The sequence below is a fragment of the Pelobates fuscus genome, chromosome 2 (genome assembly GCF_036172605.1).
Source record: "Pelobates fuscus isolate aPelFus1 chromosome 2, aPelFus1.pri, whole genome shotgun sequence".
Taxonomy (NCBI): domain Eukaryota; kingdom Metazoa; phylum Chordata; class Amphibia; order Anura; family Pelobatidae; genus Pelobates; species Pelobates fuscus.
The window spans coordinates 71,266,386-71,278,389 of NC_086318.1; the positions used below are offsets into that span (position 1 = coordinate 71,266,386).

General features: G+C 41.2%; 1 protein-coding gene across 1 annotated transcript in view; it reads left to right on the forward strand.

Annotated features, from left to right (window-relative positions):
* Positions 1 to 10,217, forward strand: part of LOC134585484 (alpha-1,4-N-acetylglucosaminyltransferase-like) — a 28,206-nt gene extending 17,989 nt beyond the window's left edge. The window contains exons 2-3 of the mRNA XM_063440905.1: positions 7,547 to 8,040; positions 9,529 to 10,217. Of these exons, the coding sequence (XP_063296975.1) occupies positions 7,570 to 8,040; positions 9,529 to 10,119 (1,062 nt within the window). The 5' untranslated portion in view covers positions 7,547 to 7,569 and the 3' untranslated portion in view covers positions 10,120 to 10,217. The remainder of the gene's footprint in view (positions 1 to 7,546; positions 8,041 to 9,528) is intronic.
* Positions 10,218 to 12,004: the final 1,787 nt, after the last annotated feature.

Below are 12,004 nucleotides of genomic sequence, written 5' to 3' on the forward strand. Positions count from 1 at the left end.
TTTTTTTTCCTTCACAGACTTATCTTTTTTCCATGCTCATCATTTGTTCTTTCTCCATCCTCCCTATTGTTTGTTCTTACTTTACTATGCAAACATATCCATTATATTCCTTCTTTACAATGCCTGCAATATTTCACTCTTGAAAATTATATATTTTTTCTGACATATGGTGGCAGTACTTGCAGGTTTGCCCTTTCCTGTAGGACAAGCATCTAAAAGATAAATAATCTGAGCAAATCCCTCCCCTTTGCCATATAAAGGGCTACTAAGACAAACCTACCCCAGTTCCTTTCTTGTCCCTGTCAGGGATGGACCGGCATCTAGGGAGGTGAGACACACGGGTTGCTGGTCTGGGGGATCCGGCCCGAAAGCTGCCTGGGTGGTAGGCTGAGCGGCCATGCTCCTTCCTCTGCGATTACGGAGCGAAGACTGTCGTGCTCTCTTATGTCAACAGTTTCCGGCGTCTTCATGAAGGCGGTCCTGGGTGCAGGTATGATGTAATTAGCCCTGCGCACAGCAGTGAATCACACGCCCGAGAGGTGATGCGTTCCACCAAAATTTCCGGTGGCGCTATTGCGCATGTGTCAACCGTAACTTTATTTCAATTAAAAAAACACGCGCAAATTGAAATTTCAACATATATAAAGCTGTGCAAATACAAACTGACAGAATGGTGCTTGCCGTATCACCAGCCCCCCCACACGGCTCAGAGGTATTTTGAGGTGGGATTAGCTAATCTTTACTCTAAAATTATCTCTGTAGAAACAAAACATCTAGAAAAAAAGGACAAGTTTTAAAGCTATGCCATTATTCTTTTGTTTTCAGCTTTGTCTAGTCCTGTCTTTCCAGAAATGGAGGAGAAATTGCCTACGCCTAGAAAGGCTGCGTCAAGATCGAAGTATTTATCTTGCAGTGTGTGCAAATCCGCTTCCAGGTGGCACAAGGAAAAAAGCATTCAACCAGTGTACTGCAATTTCCTTGGAAAAGTCTAAACAGAAAGACATGCAATCTTTCCTAAACTGGTTTTCAGGATAACTTGGATAAAAATCTTAAAATCACGGGCGATGAGATTTGGGAAGAGCTTTCTAAAGTGGACACAGGTAGCTTAACTTTCTTAAAAAACAAACACAAAAAATCCACTATCCCTATAGGGGAAGTTTCAGCATTAAAGAACCCTATGGCTAAAAGAGCTGAGACCTCCTGCAAGCAAACCTATTAGAGAGCAGGTTTTCACTGCAAAGCCTTACCGGCAGGAGCTACGGTAGCCAGAGCTAATGGCTTTTGGCTCAACACATTGCAGGACATGATTCCTGAAGATCAGGATAAACATCTTATCCGATTGTTCCAGAATTTACGGTTGTCAAATTAATTTTTGATGGATATGACTGTGGAAGTTTTGAAGCTGGCATCTAGGATCATGGGATTATCCTGGGTACCAAGGCGAGCTTTATGGTTAAGATCATGGCCGGCTGATACTGCATCTAAATCGGTCCTTTTGTGAGCTTCCTTTAGAAAAGCAGAAGCTGTCTAGGTCTCTCTTAGAGGAAATCATAAAACAAATGTCAGAGACTAAGAAGGCTCTACCTCAAGAAAGAAAATTTGCATGGAAAGCAGGTAAAGGGATTTCCAGTAGAGCAACAAGAGATCATACAAAGAGAGGTCTTGTTATTTTCAAATGAAAGGGGGAAAAAAAATCCAAGTTTTGAACAAAGAGGCGATTTCAAGAGATCTGACGTTTCTGATGCCAAAAGAATGAGAGGAAGACGCTTCTACCATTCATGGGAAAGGACTACAAGCAATCCATGGAGTCTAAACCCAATACAAAACAGCTAAAAGATACTCTTCACGAGAAGGCCAAGATCAAATTTTCTCGTTTCTGCTTACCCATCCTCAAAAGTCAGAAGCCCTGATTTCCCAAACTATTTAACTTTTTTAGAAAGTAGTCATAGAGTTCCTGCACATCAAAAGTTGATCAATTCAAACACCTTGTCGGTTTATCTTCCCAAACAAAAGAGGAGATTCGAAGACTAGTATCCAGCTTGCAAAAAGAAGAAAATTTGTTCCATCAGACACGCTATGAGCATTTTAGGTTTCCTCACATCTGCCTTTACCGCAGCCAAGTGTGCGAAATCCAATGTGAGTCCTCTACAGTGGGAGGTTCTAATGGCCTGGTCAAGAAAGGAAGAGGATTTAGATGTGTGGTTCCAGATTTCCCCTCAATTAAAAGCTCAACTATCTTGGTGGAAAACCTCAGAGTTCCTTTCAAGAGGCTTGTCTTTCCATCCAAAGATCTGGTTGGTGATCACTACCGATGCAACCAAAACAGGTTGGGGAACTTATCTAGGCACCATCATGTATCAAGGTACATGGTTAGTCAAGTAAATGGGAGAATCCGCAAATGTCAAGGAGTTAAAAGTAGTGATGTCCCGAACGGTTCGCTGGCGGATAGTTCCTGGCGAACATAGCTTGTTCGCCACGGATGGCGAATATATGTGATGTTCGGTCCGCCCCCTATTCGTCATCATTGAGTAAACTTTGACCCTGCACCTCACCGCCAGCAGACACATTCCAGCCAATCAGCAGCAGACCCTCCCTCCCAGACCCTCCCACCTCCTAGACAGCATACAATTTTGATTAATTCTGAAGCTGCATTCTTTTTTTTTTTTCTTTTTTTTGTTTATTATACATTATCCTCCATAGCCAGTAACCTGTGCTTATTATACATTATCCCTCTCATAGCCAGTAACCTGTGTTTTATTATACATTATCCCCCGTAGTCATTTATCGTTGGACCTAGGCAGCATGATGTCTTAGGCCGGCCCAGAGTGTGAGTGAGTGAATAATTTAATATATATGTTCAGAAACATATTAGTAATATATGTAAATCGGGTTCATGCAAAGAGGGTGAAAAGGTATTAAAGAAAAACACACTTATTGCATCAAATTTACAAAGCCAAACTTTTAAAAGCTTTTTAAAACTTTCCTCATTTCTTTCTCGGGATGAAGAATATATTGGTTGTAGACTGAGGATTTCCATCTGCCCAATCTTTTAATAATATGCACTGGAGCGTCAGTGTTGAAGGAGACCGAAGCTGCCCCTATTCTAAATGAAAGACCCGAGACATGGATACAACCCAATCTTAGGAGTAGTGTTCTGATGTAGAAGATGAATTTAGCCGTAGTCAGAGGGATTCAGTGAGAGTAGTAGTGAAAGTGTGTGGCATGACTGCGTGTGGGTAAGTAAGAGTCAAGTATTTTAACTGGGCACTAGTTCTAGGTGGGATAAAGTGGTATAGTGGATGGATGAGTAGTTTGGTTCGTTTTAGAGGTTTGTAGAGAAAGTATATAGTGATCATGATTTTTAGCGATATCCAATATTTTTAAGGTGGTCTCAAACAAACATAAAATGCTATATAAAATTTGTGGGAATATCGAATAGTCATGTACAGTAAATCAGAGAGGGCTCAGAATATCGAACCATCGATCGGTAACCTGGATGAAGTAGGGGGTCTGTTTTATTGAATATGCTTTTAATGGGATAGGACGTTAGGAAGTGTGTGTGTGTGTGTGTGAGAGAGATTGGGATAAGTGGTTGTGGCAGTGATCGGTCACATGGCCCGCCTGGCACTAGGAGCACGGCTCGAGTCACAAGCTCGCTCTTAAAGGGGCAGTGTGAGCCAAAAGTTGATTCAGGCTCCCATTGGCCCACGTCATTCCAGCACCCCCACACACACAAATGTTTTGGGGGCGTAGGCATGACATGGGCCAATCAAATGTTAAAGGATATTTAAACTTCCCTAGCCCTATCCACTTTGTCCTATCATGGTTTCTGTGTCAGTACCCTTTAATGCGTTCCTTGATCTATTTTGGTATTGACCATGGCTTTGTTCTTGACTCTGAATTTATCTTTAACCCTTTCCTGTCTTGTTTGCCCGTGTGACTGATTACCATCTACCTGACCGCTATTAAGCATGTCGGGTTGGTCAGGTAGGAGCAACATTGCTGGGTTGCTTGTTGTTTGCTTGTTGATAGCTGCTTAAAGTGAGATATTGAGGGAGCTCACACGAAGTGCCTCTTTCCTCCATGACAGCTAGGCCCCGCCCCCGGAATCTGCATTCTTAGTGAGAGTAGGGACAGTGTAGCTGCTGCTGATTTAATAGGGAAATCGATAGCTAGGCTAGTGTATTCAGTGTCCACTACAGTCCTGAAGGACTCATCTGATCTCTGCTGTAAGGACAGCACCCCAAAAAGACCTTTTTAGGGCTAGAACATCAGTCTGCTTTTTTTTCCTGTGTAATCTAATTGCAGTTGCCTGCCTGCCAGCATGTGTGTCAGGCTCACAGCGTATACTGTGCCCACTTGCCCAGTGCCACCACTCATATCTGGTGTCACAATAGCTTGCATTTAAAACAAAAAAAACACTTTTTTGACTGTAATATAATAGCAGTCAGTTTCCTTCACACGTGTGTGTGTTTCAGGGCCTGCCAGGGCACAGTGTCACACCAGTGCAACTCATATCTGGTGTAACAGTAGTGTACATTTAAAAAAAAAAAATACAGGGGGCTTGTTGTCACCTTTCGGGGACCCTTGGTGTTATACGTGGCTGGGTGGAGGAAGAGACCTTCAATGACATCAGTGAGGACAAGGAACGGGACATGGCTAGCTTGGTATCCAACCTTGTGCAAATTGGGAGTTTGCGGTTGTGTAAATGGACTGTTTGCGGTACGTTAAATGGGGAGTTTGGTCTGTCACTGTGAAGCGGGCGTAACCCTTACACTACCTGATGTTTTAAAGCACGTTATTCCAAACAATTTAGGAATGTTAAGTGATTTATGCCCTTTATGGATTAAAACCAGACTCTGCATCAACTATGTAATTTTCCATGGGGGTTTTGCCATGGATCCCACTCCGGCATGCCACAGTCCAGATGTTGGTCCCCTTGAAACAACTTTTCCATCACTATTGTGGGCAGAAATTCGCCTGCCTATTGAAGTCTATGGCGTTTTTTACCGGGTTCGCCCGTTCACGAACATTTGCAGAAGTTCGCGTTCGCCATTCGCGAACGGAAAATGTTATGTTCGCGACATCACTAGTTAAAAGCGGTGCTGTACGCCCTTCATCACTTCAGACAGTGCATACAGCAGAAGGCCGTAAGGATTAAATCGGACAATTGTACAATGGTTTCATATGTCAACCGACAAGGAGGAACCAGAGTAAGAGCTCTTTATCTCCTGTGCGTGGAAATCATGCAGTGGGCGCAAAGATATCTAGAAGATATTTTAAAGCAGTTCACATCAGAGCGATCGACAATGTCATAGACAACGATCTCAGCAGGGGAAAGAGGGCTCAGAAAGAATGGTCCTTAAATCCAAGAATTTTCAACAGTCTGAAAAGGAAATTTGGAGTTCCAGACATAGACCTGATGGCAAGAAGTACAAACAAGGTTCCCCAATTCACCTCCCTGTTCAGAGCAGATCACCCTCAGTGGATAGACGGACTATCAATGAAGTGGACTTTCAGACTGGCTTACGTCTTTCCTCCACTGAAGCTAATTCCAAGGATTCTTCAGAAAATAAGAGTAGACCGAGCTGTGATCCTGGATATTATTCTGTACTGGCCTAACAGGGTTTTGTTTTCGGTTTTAAAGAAGATGGCCTCTGCACATTGGGGACTTCCAATCTCGAACGATCTCATAGTGAACAGGAATCTACCACTAGAGATTATGAAGATGTTCAGGTTGACGGCCTTGCTACTGTTAGGTTAATTCTTCGACATCAAGGTCTGCAAGAAGACAGAATTGATATTTTGCTTCGATCATTGACATTCTACTTCAAAGACCTACTTTTGTATATGGGTCAGGTTTCTTCATTGGTGTAAGGAACACCATGGCCTGCTTGTTCATCTATCTCTCGACACCATTCTTCATTTTCTCCAGGATGTTTTGTTCTGTAGGTTTAGATGTATCTACTCTAAAAGTTCAGATTTCACCTTTGAGTTTCTAACTGATTAAGGATTTTGCATCCCATGTGCTAATAAGAAGATCTTTTAAATCCATCAGGCTCAGACATCCACCTAGGAGATCTGTTTTTCCCTCCTGGGATTTATCTTTGGTTTTACAAGCTCTCTGAACCCCCTCTCAAGCCTTTGGAAGAGGTTCCCTTAAACGTTTTGTCCCTCAAGATTGCCTTTTTGGTGGCCCTCACATCGGCTAAAAGAGTCAGTGAACTCGGGTGCTTTCTTACTCCGATGAATTTACAGTATTCCACAAGGACAAGGTTGTTCTTCACCCTAAACCTTCCTTTTTACCAAAGGTTTTGTCCTCAAAGACCGTGAATTAACAGATTGTTTTCCTTTTTTGTGGTAATGCCTCCTCTCATCAGGAGCTTAAATGGCATAACCTGGATGTTAGAGCATTGCAGATTTAACTTTCTAGGACTGAGTACAGGAATTCTGACCATCTGTTTGTTAATTTCCAGGGAAAATTCAAGGGGAAAGAAGCTTCCCGCAATTCCTTGGCTCATACAAGCAATTAGATTTGCATATTCTTCCGGTGGTTTTCAAGTTCCAGTTTCTTCATGGCTCATTCCACTCGGGCTATGGCTGCCTCATGGGCAGAAAGGGCTCTTGTTTCTCCAGAAGTCATCTGCAAGGCAGCATATTGGTCTTCCTTCATCAAGCACTACAAGCTAGATATATTCTCATCCTCTGAAGCTGCCTTTGGGTGTAAGGTGTTACAAGCTGTAGTGGTGTAGGACCCACCTGGATTGGGATCTTGCTATATCCCTCAGGTAGTGCCACCATATGTCAGAAAAAACACATTTTTACTTGCCGTAATTTTTTTTTTTTCTTGCTACTTACTGAGATAGGTTTGCCTTAGTAGCCCTTTATAGGGCAAGGGGGAGGGATTTGCTCAATTTATTTATCTTTTAGGAGCTTGTCACACAGGAAAGGGCAAACCCTCAGGTACTGCCACCATGTTAAGAAAAATATAATTTGCGGTAAGTAAAAATTTCTGTTTTCAGTTTATTGGCACTTAAACATTCATACTCTGCTTGCCACATCCTTTCTATATATCCTATTCAGTTAAAATAATTTATGGCTTCAACCAGGGGTGGTTCCAGAAAACAAATTAACGCACAGACATGCATGGAGATATACAAACCATTACATTATCCCAGAAAAACAAATGCATATGTACTCCTTTTCACACATACAGACATATACACACACAATATAAACTACAATGCTTATACCCATAAGCGAGATATGTCTATTTGCAGCATATTATGCACGGTCCTCCAAAATCAATTCAGCATTAATTTGTTAAAATCGCCACTCCTATTACACTTTATTATGGGCAAACTATATTTCTTTCTGTTTAGGTATCAGTTGTTGTGTTTTTTTTTTTCATAATTCACATATGCCATTTTAGTGCCAAAACTGGTGGGGAGAGGGAGAGGGAGAGGGAGAGAAAGGAAACATTTAATGCACATTCACCATCACTTGTTTAATTCTAATTTTGTTATTCTGTTTTTATTTTCTCCAGTTGCATTGTCTGCCAAAAAGATCATGATAAAGCATAAGAAATTGCTTGCCATCCTCTTGATACTTGTGGCTTTTGCTTCCTTCATCAGTTTCAAAAGTATTCAGAAGCAAAACAGAATTACAGAAGTACTTTTTAGATTTTTAATTCCCAATGAAGCCCCAGCTGATGGAAATGTAAGATCATTGGAAACTTCAAATATTCTGACTCCAAATGACGTCCTGGGTAAAGGAAATGGTATCCTTATGTTGGAGATCTCCGATAGAATGGATCTACCACCATTGGTGTTGTGTTCTGTTGAGTCTGCAGCTCGTGTATACTCCCGCAGACCAGTGGCATTTTTCATGAGAGGTCTACCTGACATAAATTCAACAGATTATCAGGAAAAGGCACGAAAAAGATTTCCAACCCTATCTGCTTTTGACAATATTTACTATTTCCCTCTTCGAATGGATAAACTGTATTCTGATACTCCTCTACTGACCTGGTATAAAAAGGTATACTGGATAATGTGGATCACCTATGCTAGCTAAAAAATGTTGATTCAGAATAACTTAATAGTGCACTTTAAGCTGACAATTTTGGATACAACTACCATAGATGACAGATTTTTTTTTTCATTGTTTTGTTTTGACAACTCATTGCAACTCTGTTTCATGAACTATGTTATCAAGCTTTCAGTATACCTTACTGAAGAAACTTAAAAACAAATAAAAACTATAGGGTCAGAAACACAATTGTGTATTCTTGACCATTTAGGTGGTTTGTATACACTTCCCCCTTGTCGCTCATATATTTTAAATAAATGAGGCAAAATAAGCATGTGGATAGCTGGTTATAAAATCGTGCTGGGACTTGATGCTAATGCAAAACTCTGATCCCTACTCAAAGACTCCACCCTAGGAGCCTTATCCTGCCTCACTATAAAAACCTTGCAAGCTAAGGGAGCCAGTATGTAAATGAAGAAATAGGCATTAAATGTAATCTTGTATGGGGAAGAAGTAAGTCAGTTTATTTGCCTAGCATCTCTTCCCTTGCAGTAAGGATATACCAAATGTTCGCATGTACTTTAAATCTTTGTGTTGTATTGGCATTCCACAGTGTGGATGATGAGGAAAGGAGATGGTGGACATGGTGTTTGGATTTGGCAGTATACAATGCAACCTACCCACCTTGTGTGATACAGGACCTCCTTATGTTGGATGGTATAGTGTTCCAATGAGGGCTGCTGCTAGAACTAGACAATACAAAGTAAACCGTTTTCAAATTTAACACCGACCCCAGTGTGCAAGATTGTCATTCATCACACATGGGAGTGGATAAAAGAAGCATTTAAGGGACACTATAGGCACACAGACCACTTCAGTTTATTATAGTGGTCTGGATGCACTGTTGCAGCACCCTTAACCCTACAAAGCTAATTATTGCCGTTTATATTAAAGCTATAATTAGCTTTGTGTGGTAATGTCACCTCTAGTGGCTGTCTACTAGAAAGCCACTAGATGGACTTCCAGGCTCTTAGGCGACCTTTTGACATCTAACGGACACTGGATGACCTCATGCAATACACAAGGACATCCAGTGTCACTGCAATCCTCATAGGTAAGCATTTTATGAGGGAGAAGCACTATAGGGAGTGTTAGTGTCAGGAACACGACTTTGTACACAACTTTTTTTTAAACATATAGCACTGCAAGATCCTTTATGTATATCATAGAATGCTGAATAAGCTCCTAAGATAGTGCCTTAGATAACCATGACATGCCAAAGATAGATATTGGGAACACACACTCAATTCAAGATCCTTACTGTGTTTGGAATGTGGAAAGTTGAATAATGCAGCAATATCAGTTTTAGTTTAAAATGCAATTGACAAATTTAAGGTTTGTGAGGAAACCCTTTGTAAATGTACTGATTTTTTTTTCTTATTCTTCTTAATCTGCATTGTAGTTTATGTATAAAAGAAGTTTCATTTTTATTTATAGGTTAACCCTGAAAAGGAAATGTACTGGATTCATGTGAGCTCAGATGCTTGCAGATTTGCATCGATGTGGAAATATGGCGGCTTATATATGGATACAGATATTATCTCAATGCGACCAATTCCAAATAAGAATTTTCTTGCAGGTCAAAGCTATGACGTTTGCAGCAGTAGTGTTTTTGGACTTGCTCCTCATCATAAGTTCACATGGGAATGTATGGAAGACTTTGTAAAAAATTACAAAGGAGAAGAATGGGGATATCAAGGTCCAGGTCTCTTCACACGTGTTTTGCTTAGATGGTGTGGGATGCCCAAGTTTGAAAGTACAGCTGATGCTAGGTGTGGAGATATCTCCTATCTACACCCTGAACGTTTGTATCCTGTTCCATGGAATTCTTGGAGAAGGTATTTCGAAGTTTGGAATCCATTACCAACCTTTAATGACTCTTATTCTCTACATCTGTGGAATTTTATGAACAAAAAAAAAGAACAAACTGTGTTTCCTGGAAGTAACACATTAGTCGAGTACCTTTTCCAACAGTACTGCCCTACCACCTATGCGTCTCTGTTAAATAATAATGTAAAACATCTGTAGTGATTTTCTAAGAGATTATTATTATTTTTTTCTTCATTCTGGATTTGTGTATTTATATTGGTTTAAATTCCCAATTAATTCATCTCCCTAGTTTGAAAATTCCCCTTTTGTACAAATGTACTATTATAACACCTTGTGTACCAAGACTAGTTTTCACCATATGAACAGAGCACTGTAATAAACTTAGAATAAATATTAATAAATGTGAATAAATGAAACACAAATTGTTGCAGCAGAATACATAAACAAGAAATTAAAATATTTATTTAACCCATTAAGGGGGGAGGCAATTGCTCAGACCACAACAAAATGAACTTGCAGGTGGTAAGAGTTGTTCAGTGCAATGATAGTAAAGGTTGGGTAGAGAGACTGTGATGGGAGCATAGATAGTGAACATCTATACCCTTGTTGTGCACAAGCATAGATACGTGTCTAAAGCCTTTACAGGCTTGTGGGTAGGGTAGTAGGGAATATTGACTGAGTGGCTCATTTGACTTGTTTCACTGTGGGTTGGGGAGAGCAGATGGTGATCGTGAAGTTTTTCGATATGAGACCTTTTAATATAGTCAGTGATGTTTGAATTAATAGTGGTGCATTCTCTGGGTCTGAGGAACCCATAGAAGGCCAGGTAGATCACCGTTTTAACCACCTGATTAGCATTTTGTTTGAAAGGTGCCAAAATATCAGAGATTGAAATAGTTGACTATGAATGGGAAGTCTGGAGGGTGGTTGTAAGATGCTTGACTTTTGTATGACATTCATTATGGTTCTTATCTGGAAGGGTGACAAGAGGCTTAGTCTCTTAGGCCACTGGGTAAGAATGTAGTGTTGTATTCTGGTTAAAGGACCACTCTAGGCACCCAGACCACTTCAGCTTAATGAAGTGGTCTGGGTGCCAGGTCCAGCTAGGGTTAACTAATTGTTTTATAAACATAGCAGTTTCAGAGAAACTGCTATGTTTATCAATTAGTTAAGCCGTCCCCTATTTCCTCTAGTGGCTGTCTCACTGACAGCCACTAGAGGCGCTTGCGTGATTCTCACTGTGAAAATCAGTGAGAGCACGCAAGCGTCCATAGGAAAGCATTATGAATGCTTTCCTATGTGACCGGCTGAATGCGCGCGCAGCTCTTGCCGCGCGTGCGCATTCAGCCGACGGGGAGGAACGGAGGCGGAGAGGAGGAGGAGAGCTCCCCGCCCAGCGCTGGAAAAAGGTAAGTTTTACCCCTTTTCCCCTTTCCAGAGCCGGGCGGGAGGGGGTCCCTGAGGGTGGGGGCACCCTCAGGGCACTCTAGTGCCAGGAAAACGAGTATGCTTTCCTGGCACTAGAGTGGTCCTTTAAGTATTGCTTTATGGAGTTCTATGCAATCCTGCATTAAATGGGCTTGAAAGCCGTTGTGACGGCATAGAACGCTGTAACGGCTTTTTGCCGCTTTTTGCCGCTCGAGCTCCGCAGTACTTGCCTCCACCGTGATCCGCTTTGGGAGGACTGCCTGACGGCCACGGCAGCACTCCCAAGGCAACTCCGGCAAAGAGCAATCACATTGCCGCAATGGCTGCCTGCAGGGGGAATGCCTGGACTGTCAGGCAGTCCTCCTGCTGGTGGGAAAAGTGGGGGAGGGGAGGAAAATGATTACACAAATATTATATATATATATATATATATATATGTTATCGTTATATATATATATATATATATATATATATATATATATATATATATATATATATATATATCCATGTGTGTGGATGAAAACCCCTTCCACATGAAGTAAGTGGATAGTTATTACATTGCTAAACACCAGTGTATCATATATGAGAGAGTTCAAGTAGAGATTGTAGCCGTATTAGTCCAGTGATGTAGAAGTAAAAAACAGAAAAAAAGTGT